Source organism: Chionomys nivalis, chromosome X (assembly GCF_950005125.1).
Source record: "Chionomys nivalis chromosome X, mChiNiv1.1, whole genome shotgun sequence".
In the NCBI taxonomy this organism is placed as follows: Eukaryota; Metazoa; Chordata; class Mammalia; order Rodentia; family Cricetidae; genus Chionomys; species Chionomys nivalis.
Genome location: NC_080112.1, coordinates 81,809,302 through 81,824,535, shown reverse-complemented (window position 1 = coordinate 81,824,535; position 15,234 = coordinate 81,809,302). Strand labels below are relative to the sequence as shown.

Below are 15,234 nucleotides of genomic sequence, written 5' to 3'. Positions count from 1 at the left end.
TCATCCTCTTTTACCTCCTAGTTTTTCCAAGTTTTATTCCTTGTCCTTGGAATTAAAATAATCCCAAACAACTTGTCTAGTTATGATTCCTTCTGTCTCTTTTCAGACTTTTTATTTGTGGTTGCTTCTGATTTTCCTTATCCTCAATTTGTCATTATAATCATAGGATTTATATATATTGACTTACTTTTTATCTAAAAATGAAGAAAACTCATTCGTTTCATTAGTGGGTGAAATCTAATGATATTTATCAGTTTTTTGAAGTTTCTTTTTTTTTTTGGTTTTTCGAGACAGGGTTTCTCTGTGGTTTTGGAGCCTGTCCTGGAACTAGCTCTTGTAGACCAGGCTGGTCTCGAACTCACAGAGATCAGCCTGCCTCTGCCTCCCAAGTGCTGGGATTAAAGGCGTGCGCCACCACCGCACGGCTTTTCTTTTTTTTTCTTTTTTTTTTTTTTGTGAAGTTTCTTGTTGTGATGATCCTGATATGGAGAAGATACATTATAGCAGTGGTCCTCAACCTTCCTAATGCTGTGACCTTTAACACAGTTCTGTACTGCTGTGTTTGTCTGCATGTGGGTGGACCCACCTGGACATGAAAGAGAAGGAGTCTCAGTTCCTAAGACCACCAGAAATGTGTGTTTTTCTGATAATACGAGGTGTCCCTGTAGTGGTCGTGACCCACAGGTTGAGAACTACTGTTCTATAGCCTTCAACTAGGAATAAGGAAATAAGGTATATTTTTAAAAATCAAAAGTGCTTACATTTTCTTTTAGTGTAGGAAGTAAAGCATGTCCACAAATGGCTGTGTAAAATCCTTTGGAAAATGCATGATGTAAGTGATAGATACCAGTAGAGAAATGCAAATCATCTTAGTTACTTCTGTTGACATGACAAAATACCATGCAGATCTAAGCAACCTATAAAATAATGCCTCTCATTTGAGGCTTGCTTACAGTGTTAGAGGGTGAGTTCATGACCATCATGGCAGGGATCATGGCAACAGCAGGCAGGCACTGTTTTGGAGCAGTAGCTGAGAGCCTACAACTGGGCGGGTTCTTGCCCTGAGGGTCACTACCTTTATTACATTTCTCCATATCTTTTATCACAGACTAAGGCTTCAATGTTAATATCCTAGTGTTCTTTTTTTCCTCAAACTGTACATTTTGTATTTTTTTTTGCCCTGCTTGCTCTTTTCCATTGTAGATCAGCATAGTAGTGATTACTCATAGCCACACGAAACAGGCAATACTTGGCTATACCTGAAATCTTCACTCCCAGCAAAGCTAGTCTGAAACTCTTCAGTTTTCCTTCCAGCAGGCAGATTCTTAGCATAAAGATAGATTCCAAAAATTGTTGTTAGCCTTGTTGTTAATACCGTTTACCTCTGAAACCAGTGGATATGGGCAAAATATGAAACAGTATGGTTAGACATGTCACAGCAATAGCCCTGTGTACTGACTCCTGTCTTAGTTCCCTTTCTATTGCCGTGATAAAACACTATGACCAAGGCAACATTGAAAGAAAGACTTTAATTTGGTGTTTTATGATTCCAAAGGGTGAGTCCATAGCCATAGTGCCAGGAAGTATGACAACAGGCAGACAGCTATAGTACAGGAAGAGTAGGTGAGAACATACAACTCATCCACAAGCACTAAACAAGAGAGGGAGAGGGAGAAAGAGAGAGAGCGAAAGAGAGAGAGAGAATGGTATGGAGTGGTGTGGGTTTCTGAAACCTTCAAGCCCTTCCCCAGTGACACACTTCCTCTAACAAGGTCACATGTCCAATCCTTCTCAAAGAGTTCCAGTAGCTTGGGACCAAGTATTAAAGCAAATGGGTCTATGGGAGCTATGGTCATTCAAACCACTACACTGCAGTTTGACTTCAGATAACACATTTGCTATTTGTGGAAAATTAAGGAAATATTTGTTTTGACATGTAATATATTGATACAATTTACAAGATATTAGAATCATTATATATAAGGAAACAAATTAAATATATGTACTTTGTCCAGGTCTTCACAAATTCTTCTCCTTTCTGACAGCTAATCTGTGTTAGGGGGGCTGACAGAAGAAAAATTAAATGTGAGCCTAAAGGTCTGATAGGTGGGGATATTGGGTTTTGGTGGCCAATAGAAAAGATTAAGAAGAGATGGGGAGAATTTGGTTTATTAAAGGGGAATACCATGAGATCTGCTTGAGGCAGTGGGATGTGAGGTGCTTAATAGAGAGGGTACCTAGTGAATATTCAAAATGACACAGCTAAATGTCACATTGGAGATACAAATAAGAGGGTTGTTATCTAAAGTTTACTGGCAATGGTAAAGGCATGGGTGTGATTGCTGTGGGATAGAGAGGCCAGAACTGGAGAAATATCCACTTCAAGGGAACAGAAAGAAGGACCCACTGTCACAGCAAATGTCTTCTCAGAGAAGGTTGTTAAAACAGTAACAAGTAAATAGAACGAATTGAGTAACCATATCAAGTAAACCTAAAGCTAAAGACAATAAATATGGGAATGAACTTTGACAGTTAAGAAAATGACAGTGATATTTAAAACAGCAGTTTCAATATGCTCGTTGGAGCAAGATCCAGATTCCAGAAGCTAATGGATATATTTCTCAAAGGGAAGTGGAGGAAGTTTAGTATGGGGATGCCTTTCTGAAAAGGATACTGGTCAAAGGCAAAAGAAAAGGTATCACTAGAAGAGAAAGCTGAATCTTGGAAACCCTGGAAGATTTGTAGATAGAATGAATCAGTAATGGGAGTGAAGAGTAATGCAACAGAGTAAAAAGACAAGTGCAGTGAGATTCTGAAGGAGAAAAGAGGGGATACAATTCAGGTGCACATCGAGACACAACTTTAGAAAAACAAAGGAATGAATTCCTCTTTGATGAGCTAGAATGAACAGAAAGTAAAGGGCAGTTTTTTGAAGTGTGAAGAAACATGGTGAGATGACATTACATTAATTTGATTTCTTCTAGAAGGAAAGGGCTAAGGGAACATGAGGACAGGGTTGTAGAGAAATAAAAGGCTTTCAAACCACAGTTATGGTACTTGATTAATCCAAGTGTGATCATAAAGCTTAGAAGCAATGCATAAAACTGAGTAACTTGAATTTGAAATGAACAAATTTTTATTTTCGTTTTAAGAAATGTTTCTCTATTATAGCCTTGTGGCCTGGGAACAGTGTGATAGATGTTGGGAATTACATACTTTGTTAAATGTGAGAACTACTGCCGGAGGTTTTGAAAGTAACAATTAAAGTTATAACATCAACCATTTTGAAAACACCTGCTAATTTTTAGGGTGGATTTGGCACCAAATCAAATGTAGAGACTAAAGAAAAGAAGATACCAAAGCATTAAAACTGTTGAGCTCCTCAGCTGTTAAGAACTCCACAATGCCCAATTTAAGGTTTTTAGCTGATTTGTTTTTCTAGAGTAATTATTCATATAAATATTTTATTTTTACAATCTTATAAATTTGGATAATTCATAATCTAAATTTGGGTGCATTTTTATTGTCATTTCAACAGGAAAATCAAAATATACTCTAAAGAGCATCAGTAGTTCATAAATCTTAGCTTTTTTCTTCATGAAAAACACTAATAAAGATTTAAAATAAGCTACATTTCATAGAGAAGATAATCTCATATTTGTTTTCCTCTTTAAGAAAATTTTAAATCAACAAGGTAAGAGTTACTGCACTTCTCATTCAGTCATAGGTTTACTTATTATCAAAAATGCAGAGTCAATACTTTCTTTAGCTTCAAAACAGTCTATTTTGTATAATTCAAATTATTGTCCTAGAAATTTTATAACAAAATTTTCAAAAACATTTTTAATATATTAAAATATGAAACTGCAATTAAAAAACGATGTCCAAAAAAGTTAAGATTGATAGTACCTTAAAATATATTGTTTCACTTGATCTAGAATACCCTGTATATTTTATCCTTGCGATAAGCACACTGAACTTCAGAGAAAGTTAATGCCTTTCTTACCTAGGTATCCACTGCATACAGATGATGAAGAAAGAGCTGTTAACTCTTATTTCATGACACTATACCTTTCCTTTCCAGTAAACCTGCTTCCACTGAATTTTAAAGTCAGAGTCAATGGATTCACAGCAGCTAAAATCTAATCTGCTTTGCGATTCTCATCCGTTGATACCTCTGGAGCATTTTTGTGTTCAGTTTTTTTTTTTTTTGATCTTCCCTTATTTTTGAGCAATTGTGTGATTATAAGCATCGCTTCTAATTTGTTCATTGAGAAATCTGGATCTGGGGACTTGAGCTGCAGAATTTCTTTCCTTCTTAACAATCAGTCTTTTAGCCCAGTTAGTCTAAGACCTAAGAGTAATTGCTGTGTTTTCCAAACAACAATCTCTGCTGTATACTAGCAATTTCATCTACTATAAGTACATTCAAAACAAATGAACACAGTTTTGTTTTTTGATGAATCAATGAATAAAACAACCTCACGACTCAAATTAAACTCAAAAGAAGGGAGAAACTGGATGTGGCGGCACTCACCTTTAGTTCCCTTGTACTTGGAGGCAGAGGTAAGCAGAAATTTGAGTTTTAGGCCAGCAATATCTGCATAGAGAGTACCATGGCAGCCAGGGCTGTAGAGAGACCCTTTCTCAAAAGTAAAGAGAAGAAAAAGGAATGTGATGCGCATTACATTTATTTTGGACTCCTCGTCTGATTCTTTATTAGTCTCTCGATCTAAGACATATCACAGGCCTTTATTTCATTGACTAACATCTTCTAAGCACTTGGCTAATACTATAGCAATTTAGTTGATTATACAGGTACAGTGACTCTTAAAGCTTCTCTCAGTTCTCAAAACATATGTTGTACTGAGAATCGTAGCCTTGATTATCATCACAAATAGGAATTGTACACTTCAATGACATGCGAATTGCGTCCTAAGAAAATACTTTAATGCAGTTCTACCTACTTTATGGTTTAGTAAAGTTGATCTATATTAATTCTAAATTTCTCTAGTAATTCCTTTGTGTAGGAAGAAACCTGCCTATGACCCTAGCTTAAATGATATTGACCTCATGCTAGACTAACTTAGAAGAAACTTTTATTGTGTCCTGCCTTAGAGCCAATGGATTCACAGAAGCTCAGACCCAATCTGCTTTGTACTTTTTACTCATTTCTCATCCAGAGAAACAAATGTTATCCTTCCTACATCCTTCAAATCTCCCACAGAGAACTAGAAAGAATAAGGAAATCAAAACGTTCTCATTGATAATGGACTGGTTTTTTTTTAATTATTTTTTTCTCTGGAAGAAATTTATTGATGAATCATTCCATTACCTTCCTAAAATCTGCTACTTCAGAGCCTACAGATACTAGGTATTTGTTGGAGTTCCTATGAAAACTACACTTTTCAAATCAAAACATGTTATTTAATCTCTTATTAGGAACCATTGTCTCCTTTCCTAAGAGGCAGCCACTTCTTCCCAGGAAACAATGTAATTTATGAAAAAACAATAAGAAAAGTGGAGAAGCTAAATACAGATCAGGTAAGTAATAATTGTTTTAGAACTTGTTCGACAAGTATAAGTTTTAAAATTATGAATATTATAATAGAACTGAAATAATACTCAATTATCAAGTACCAGGCAGTACCACTGTGAGTTATCCTGTGTCATCATGTCTACAATTCTTCATGCTATCCTTAATATTTTTATATTTATTTTATTGTGAAGCACATTTTACTGAAAGGGAACCTGAAGTCACATAAAAAGCTAATCTTAGAAACCAAGCTTAATATGTATTATGTGTTTTCTTTTAAACTAGTTTACAAAAAAGTATTTTAAAGGCTACAATATTGTATTCATTATTTTGATATGTTCATACTTAAATGAACAGTATATAATAGTAGATAAGTAAAATTTCTGAAAGATACATAAAACTGAAAGTTTAAGTAAACATTTTAGTTGGGTACTTAGAAAAGATAATTGTATTGTCTCAAATTCTATAAAGCAGAAATAAAAAATTACTGTGTAGGATAAGACCACCATCCTCCTGGAACTCTTAGGGAAGGAACCCTTTTTGTTAGTTTAGCTTGTGGCAGCTGCAGGCATTCTTTTGATTGCATAATAGCACCCCAACCCTCCTGTTATCACATGGTGCCCTACATGTGCATCTCCACATTAGTGCCACATTCTGCCTGGCTGGCTGTCAAATTTCGCATTTTTATGAAGACATTGGTCATATTGAATTAAACCCTACCCGAGTAATTGCGTATTGCTGGGATTTAGAACATCACCATAAATTTGGAGTATGGGTAACAACTCAGTATATAATAGGCAGTTAAATATTATAAAATCAGATTGGATAACAAAATCACTTTTTCATTTATAAATAAAAGACACTGAAAATGTATTGGATTTTGTTTTTAAACTTCTTGGCATGAGAACACACTCTATTTTTATAAACACTTATTGGCAGTTCTTAGTAGACTTGTAAGAAATAACAGAAATAACATGCTATTCCTTATTTTATGTCCAGTAAAAATGAAATGACATAAAATTTCAGAATGATAATCATCAAAATGTCTACTTTTTGATTTACTTGTTTAACTGAATAGTATCTAACAAAGCATTCCAGAAAGAAGAGCCCAAAATTATGATATTGAGTAAAAAAAATTCACTGTTTCTGATCTTCCAAATGATATTTTTCTAAACCTATCAACGTACATTTATATTTATTCAACTTGTCCGTCAAAAATGATGCTTCACACGTTTTAAGAAGTAAGAAATGTTTGGGATACATCATTTAGTGCTGCTTTCAGGTTATCGTTTTAATGAGAATGAATTGTTTTTCTGTTGTATATCCTCTAGAATACAATGTTGACTGTTCTATACATTGTCATTCTGCTCATGCAGATGAAACAATTAAGAAAGATATTTTAAGAACACTGCTTTTGCTTACTGTTGATATCAATGTTTGACTGTTCTTACCTTTTATCACTAATAATTTCAATGATTTGCAAGTTGTAGAACTGCTACGTAAGCTGTCCAAATTAAAATTACCTGTGCGAGTATAAGTTTTGTTCTGTTGTTTCCTCAGTGATAGGGACTAAACCATGACATGCTGAACAAAGCTAAGGTCCAAACAAAACTATTTACTGGCACTTGTAACTGAATCAAATACAATCAGTTACTGAAATTAGACCTGTCCAATAAAAAGAAGGCTTTTGGAGTAAAAAGTTGGTAAAGTAGTACCACTTACAAGATCCTTTCAAAACATTTGTATTTTATGTTATTCTTTTTCCCCTCTATCTAAAGAAATCACCTTTGACAGTTAACAATAGTTTGATATTTTGTGCTTTAAAGTTTAGATTATGATATACTTCAAAATATGATGTCTATATAAATATTTTTCTTTAAAGCGATAACTTTGATAGTTGACTCTAAGAACTGGTGCTGTAAAGCACGTGAGCCTATGAAACTCTGGCTTCTATCTTAACACCAGGACTGATAACAGTAAACACATTTTTAAGATGACATTTTATAGCATAAAAGAACAGATAATATATTTATCTGTCAAATTTTTAAGCAAAGTTTATTAAAGCATATGGTAGATTTCTAAACTGTAAACATCTCAGTGCTATCATACTTATAAAATGAGTCATATTTAAGTCTAGAGAAAGGAAAGCCAAGAACTGACTTTATGACTTTTAGTAATTGTTTTTATTGAGCTGTATATTTTTCTCCATTCTCTTCCCTTCCTCCCTATTTTATAACTACCAAGGCAGTTTCCATTCATAATATATGCCTCCTCATATATTTTTCTTCATTTCAAGATAATTTATGCAGCTAAAAAGCAATTCACATGGAGTAAAAAGTTTCAGAGTATGAAAAGTATATTAAAAACAATGCAAATAATGGTACTTGACTTCTCTATCTGGGCCTTCATGTTTCTAGTTTTTATTTTTTTTTTAGATAACCTCTCTTAGAAGTTTATTATTCTATTCATACAAAAACATATATATATTTATAAAATCACATGTATGTATATATATGTGTGTGTGTGTATGTGTGTATGTGTGTGAGTTTGTGTGTGTGCGTAAAGTCTTACATTGTATGGATTAAAAGCACCAATTGGTGGTTTTCATTTTTGAAAAATAAAAAGCCTCTTCTCCATTTTAATAAGCATGAGATCATTGCCTCCCCAACATGGATAAAAGCATGATTCCTGACACTGAAAATCACTCTATTGTATTATTTCCTAATTTTAAATTCTTTTGCATGTCCAACATCATAGATGTGTTATGTAATTAGAAGCTACAGTGCCTGTTGAATCATCAAAGAAAGATTAATTATTATTCATAATAGTTTTAAGATTAAGTAAAACTGGAATATTAATTTAATTAGACATGTAATTCTATAGCATGTCTAGGTAAGTAGTTTGGTGATCATAGCTACTGATTAAATAAAAGCAAAATTCAATAAAATTTCTCAGTGTACAAATTAAATAATATATCACTAATTAAAATTACAAGTTCTACATCTTTAATTATTTTATGAAACATACATTGTGGTTTTCAAATTTATTTCAAAATTTTTCTTGGTTCACAGTAGTTCTGATTCTAGGTGGTTATTTTTTGACATGTATATGTGTTTTAGGAATGTTGTCCTCAAATTCAATGCCATCATCATGTCATCCAGCAACCCCAGATCATCCACTCTCCGCATTGTCAACAGTCCCATTCTAGCCATCAAATCCAATGCATAACAGAAAATGACTCAAATATTGGGCATGAACTCTGTCATGGTGGCTCAAGCCAGATACATGAGCAGGTAAGAACAATCAACTGAATGCTTAGCAAAGGTCTTGAACATTTCTTACACAAGAATTCTAACATTCATAGTAAATTTCCATACAAACACTGAGGAAATGTGCCAGTGGTATTTGTGTTTTTCTTAACTTTCTTCTTATTTATTCTATGTGTCTTTCACATCTTGATTCTATTCATTTCCCCATCCCTTTGTACCTGCCCTTCACCCCTGCAAACCCTCTCTCCCAATAAAACAAAATTTAAGAGAAAAAAAAAAAGAAAAAACTAGAAATCTCATCATGAAAGCTGCAGTGTGACATAGTGAGTCATGAAGTAAAGCACTTTGTCCCTATATCTTTACTTGCAAATGTTCATTGTAGAGTCATTGGTCTGGTTCAAGGCCTCTGGTTTCTACTACACTATCAATGTCAAGACCTCACTGGGACTCTTCTTGGATATCCTGTTGCCCTGTGTTGTTGAGATCCTGAAGCTTTGAGTCTGTAGATCAGGCCCCTTCACATGTTCCAGCAGATCATAGATGTAGTGGATGTTGGGGTGGGCCAAGTCCTTAACCTTGGTGCTGGGCCTAGGCAGCTGCAGGTTTAGCCAACTGTGAGTTCTCCTCTGTCCTCACCACCAGGGTGAACTCTCCACCCCTGGTATTTGTGTTTTTACAACATTTTAAGAACTATCCAGACTCCTCTCAAAAGACAAAATAATTAAAAAAAAAGACAAAATAATTCAGGTTTATTAATTAAATATATGAAGTTATGACTTGATTCATAAATATTTAATTATAACTAATAACTGGTCCTTAGAAATGAGCCCAACTCTTGTTCAGTATTACACATTTTCATGAGATAGAATATTCAAATGAACAACAAGTTGCAAACGCTATCATCTGAGATGATTGTTAATGATATCTTTTCACAAGCTGGTAATTAGTTGCTGTATATATTCTTTGAGAATACATTATTCTAATTAAAGTCAAAATATACTTATATTTTACTGCACATTATAACAAAGTAGGAATCAAAACTTAGTTGCTAAGGAGAAGCCTCCCTGGATACAATCCTGAGTGACTAATTTATGTTGTGAAGACATTGGAGTCTTGTAAATATCTGCTGCACAAGTGATAATAGGAAAAAAAGATTTTCTTCGATCTGGTAAAAACTAATGATAATGACTGCAGTAACGAAAAGTCAGACATTATTTGTACTTACTCCAATTTCAAATTGACCTCTCTCAGAGACAACTCTAAAGAGAAGATGAAATAATAAGAAAGAAAATTATTTAAAAAGAAAGTTAGCTTCCAATTCAAGAATTGGAACAAAAAATTGTTTTATATTACATATACATGAGATTATTCTTGATGCTTTGAAATACACACTTTGGCCAGGTTGTTAAAAAATAACTAGAAATAATTTAAAATTCGTATTTTTCTAATATAAAAATGTCTAAAATTATCTTTCTTTTGTCTACATGGAAACATTAGCCTCTAAAGTAGTGTGTGAAATGTCTTACATTACATGGATTTGTGATGACAAAAATAGCCAAGTTATTAGATTTAATCATTTGAAATTGCTATTTTATATTTCATAATTGATGAAATAGAAATGTCTCTGCACAGTTCAATTTAATCTTTAATTTCGCTTCGCCTTGGTTTCCTCTAATAAAGGAAAGTGGAAGCACCTAAAATTTAACACAAAGCAAAATGTTGGCATCTTCCTTAAAAGTAACAAACAACACATTTCAGGAGAAAAGAAAGAAGAAATTACTATCAACTGGGAAATCAAGGGCTTTTCAGGAGGTGGGAATTGGCTTTGAAATATGAGCAGTATTTCCACATTTGGTACTATGGTGTTACATGGAGACAATGGCCAAGGAAGAAAAAAATCCTATGGATAATGTTACAGGTTTGGAGAAGTATATTTTGTGTTTCCAAATTAAGTTAGTCATGTGCTGAGGAGACAGCTCCATTAGATTATAAAGCATTGACCATACAAGCATGAGCACCTGAGTTCAGATTCCCAGAACTGTGAACCCCGGCAACAGTGTGCACATCTGTAATCCTGGTGGCAGGTAAGAGAATCCCTTGAAGCAGGTGGGCCAGGTTGACTGGTATATGTAGTGGCAAGCACGTAAATGATCCTTTCTCAAACACAGAGGAATACATGACCTTACACTTAGGTTGTGCATTCATGCGGTGGCATATATGGGCCACATTCACACATAAGAACACACATATGTATTACACACATGCAGACACAAACACACACATAATAAAGAGAACAAATAAGAACAAGACTAGTCAGTTGTTTGATCTGAATAGAATGGAAGGTGCACAAAAAGGATGTACTAGGTTGAAGTATTAGCATGGTTCATATAGGCTAAGTTATGAAGTCATAAAAGTTGAGACAAAAACAAGTGTAGACTATATAATGGATAGTTAGTAAAAATATTAAATAGAAAAGTACCAATAAAAATACTACTTTAGGCCGGGAGGTGGTGGTGCATACTTTTAATCCCAGCACTTGGAAAGCAAAGGAAGGTGGATCTCTGTGAGTTCAAGGCCAGCCTGGTCTACAAGAGCTAGTTCCAGGACAGGCTCCAAAACCACAGAGAACCTGTCTCAGAGAAGAAAAGAAACTACTGCATTAGAAGATTAACTATGGTAGCTTTGTGCCAAGTAGACTATCACATTTTTTCATTTTCTTCTCATAATGATCATATTAGGAAAGTGTTATTATTGTCTTTTTGTTAAAACTAAAGATTGAAGAGATTAAGTCACTTTTCTTAAAAAAAAACAATACAGCAATAAATCCTTCCCAAATCAAAAAAAAATAAATAAATAAAACAGCACTCAATACAGAAAAAAACCCCACCAAACTGTAACAAAACAAAGGCATACAAAAACTGTGGAGTTCACTATATGTTGGAGTTTGACCTATTTTTAAAATTTGTGTTTGAGATTGTAATTTGGATGTAGCATGGGAAAGAAAAAAGACACAAGATTTCAATTCAGTTGCTTGAGTTGATAAAACATGATGCTACATGACCTTCAGCAGTAAACGTGAACAGGCTTCAATTTCCTCCTTTGGAACAGGGGATCATACTTTGATGTACACTGTATCCTACAAGAAGAAGATTGAAATAAAATCTGTAAAGCACCCTGCTTACTGTCAAACTCTCTAGCAGATTCTCAAATCAATGTTCAATCACTGAACTTTCTACTGCCTGTCTCGGACCTCAGATGTTTAAAAGCATCACTGTCAGAAACTGGTTACATTGTAAAACAATTTTTTGTGTTTATGGTCAAACTCAAGCTGTTATATTATGTATTATAATATATATGAACTCACAGAGAAAGTGGCAGCATTCACAGGGACTGTATAGGTTTACTCCAGGAAGAGAATATCAATGCTGAGAGAAGACATGGACACAAGCTCCATCCCTTACCCAGAAGCTGTGTCTGATTAATAACCATTCACAGATGAAAAAAATCAGTGTTCAGTCCAGCTGGGGATCCTGCATAGGACTGAACTAGACCCTCTGAATGTGGGTGACAATTACGTGGCTTCATCTGTTGTGGTGGTCTGGCAGTGAACCAGGACATATCCTGGGTGCCTGAACTGGCTTTTTGGAACCCATTTCCTATGGTGGGATACCTTGTTCAGCCTTGATACAGGGGAAGGGGTTTGGTTCTGCTTCAACTTGGTATACCAGACCTTGTTAACCCCCCACCAAGGGAGGCCTTTGCTCCTCTGAGGAGTGGATGGGGGAGATGGGGGAAAGTGGGAGACAGGAGAAGGGTAGGGAGGGGGAACTGGGGCTGGTATGCAGAATTAAAAAAAAATAAAAATAAAGGAAGAAATCAGTTTTCTAGATGGAAGTCTCAATGGGAATACAAACCATTCATAAGTCCAGTCCCCATGCCAAGCAGTAGATGGCCAACACAAAAAGAACTCATTAGCATCTTTGGAGGTTCTTTGTTGAATAAGGCATTTTGACAGGGAATTTTCTTTTATTTCTTCTTCTATTTTTAACCTTATTTGTCTTTTGTGTATATTATGGCTTCTGGTTTTATGTTTTTAGGAGAGTCCTATGTGTACAAATAAGTGTTTATCGATGTGTATATCTTGTGCTTTTTCTTTAGCTTTTTTCTTCTGTTTGTTTTTGGTCCTATTCCAGTTTGTTAGGTTTTGTTTTACCTTACTTATTTTATGTCATTATTATTCTTTAGATGCCTGCTTGTTTTCTAAGGAGAGACAGAAAGGGTGCGGATTCCGGTGGGGGGAAACATGAAGGGTATCTCAGAGGATGGAGGAGGGACAACAATGATCAGAATACTTTGTATGAAAAACACCTATTTTTAATAAAAGGAAAAAATTATTTCACTCCTTTTGTATTCACTAGATCACTTAAAATTGAGTGAAATGATATTTAAAATACTATGTCAATATTGATTTTCCTTGCATTTCCTCCCCTACTACTAAGAATATACACTACTGATGCATAGAAAATTCAGTGACTTGATTCATGGGATGATTTTTTTTTACTACCCCAGAGCACATTTTATTTTTTATTTTTATTTATTTTTTAATTAATTAATTAATTAATTAATTATTAAAGATTTCTGCCTCCTCCCCGCCACCACCTCCCACTTCCCTCCCCCTTCCCCAATCAAGTCCCCCTCCCTCGTTAGCCCGAAGAGCAATCAGGGTTCCCTGCCCTGTGGGAAGTCCAAGGACCATTTTAATAGACTTTTATTGTTTAAATTTTCATATCAATATATCTGTGAACTTAGAAAGACAATATTGCTTATAATTGTAATTGATATTGCTTCAGGTGATAATTCAGGATGATGGCCCTGAAAAACTGGATCCCAAATATTTTGGAGAGTTGCTTGCTGACCTAAGCCGCAAGAATACAGACCTATATCACTGCTTATTAGAACATTTAGAGAGGATTGGAGGAAGGTACTGTAAATGCATTATTTGTCTTGATGTTGCAGTTGTCACATATTTTAGTACATTCTTGTAATTTTAAAAATAGATGTTTAAAGTTTTTTTATGTGCATGCATTGTGCCTCAATGAGTTAATGTGCACCACATGTGTTCAGATGCCCACACAGTCCAGAGGGAGCTGGAGTTCCTGGTATTTGAGTTACATGCAGCTGTGAGATCTCCAGCATTGCTCTATAAATGAAACTTGCATCTTGTCAAAGAGCAGTATGTGGTTGCAACCACTGAGTATGTTTCTAGCCCTTAAAATAGTCTTTCTGAAAGAGCAGGTTCAGATTTACAGCAGAACACTAGTGCTCTTAATGAGTAAATAGAATGATTATATGAAAAAAAGAGCAAATTTTTCATTTTAAAATAGTCAAAGGGTTTAGAGAGATGGCTCAGAGGTTAAGACCACTGGCTGCTCTTCCAGAGGTTCTGAGTTCAAATCCTAGCAACCACATGGTGGCTCACAACCATCTGTAATGAGACCTGTTGCCCTCTTCTGATGTGCAGATGTATATGCAGGCAGAACACAGTATACAACATTTTTTTTAAAAAAGAAAAGGTAGTCAAGCTGATTGTGGTGGCTTCATACTGTGATGGCAGCTTTCAGGAGGCTGAGACTGGAGGACAGCGTTCATTTTGATGCCATCCTGGACTACATAGCTTATCTTTCCAGCTGGTGCTATTTACCAAGTATATGTCTCAAGCAAGTCAAAACCAAACAAAGGAGAGTTAATGTGTTTTATGAAATTCAGCAAAGATATCATTAATTTTAGATCAGTTAAGAATTGTGTATGTTTCCTTTTGTAATGTACTTTGATGGCAAAAACTACTACTTGGGAAAGAAAATAAGTGAAATGACTGACATATTAAAAAGGCAAAAGATAACAAATGTTGGTGCAGATGTGGAGAAGAAGGAAATGAATATTGTGGTAGTGTACACTAGTCGGTATGGGAAAGAATATGAAAGATTTTCAAAATGAAAACTAGAGCTACCATGCGATCGAGAAACCTGACTATTGGGTATACAATCAAATACAATGAAATGAGTATGTAAAAGACACACCTTCGCTTATCTGTTCATGATCCCAGGGAATGGAAACAACCTGATAATGTACCAGCATAAAAAGAATAAATTCCTGTCATTTTTAACAATATAAATGGAATTGGAAAGGACTCTATTCAGTAAAATAACACAGTCGCATAAAGCAAGTGTCACATGACTTAGTTTGTGACCTTAAAAAATAATTTCATAGTGAGTGTGGAATGGCTATTGTCACAAGCTCAGTGCAGTAGAGGGTTCAAAGTGGAAATGTTACTCAATGTACACTAAATTACTGCTGAATAAGGGCAAATTCTAGTGTGCTATTGCAGAGTGTTGACTATAGAAAATGATAAAGAACTTTAAGTTTCAAATA

At 34.8% G+C, this 15,234-nt stretch overlaps 1 protein-coding gene across 1 annotated transcript in view; it reads left to right on the top strand.

Moving 5' to 3' along the window:
- The window catches only part of Pof1b (POF1B actin binding protein), a 70,182-nt gene that overhangs the window by 25,598 nt on the left and 29,350 nt on the right, over window positions 1–15,234 (top strand). Inside the window, exons 4-6 of the mRNA XM_057760357.1 lie at window positions 5,443–5,544; window positions 8,656–8,829; window positions 13,656–13,786. Coding sequence (XP_057616340.1) covers window positions 5,443–5,544; window positions 8,656–8,829; window positions 13,656–13,786 — 407 coding nt within the window. The remainder of the gene's footprint in view (window positions 1–5,442; window positions 5,545–8,655; window positions 8,830–13,655; window positions 13,787–15,234) is intronic.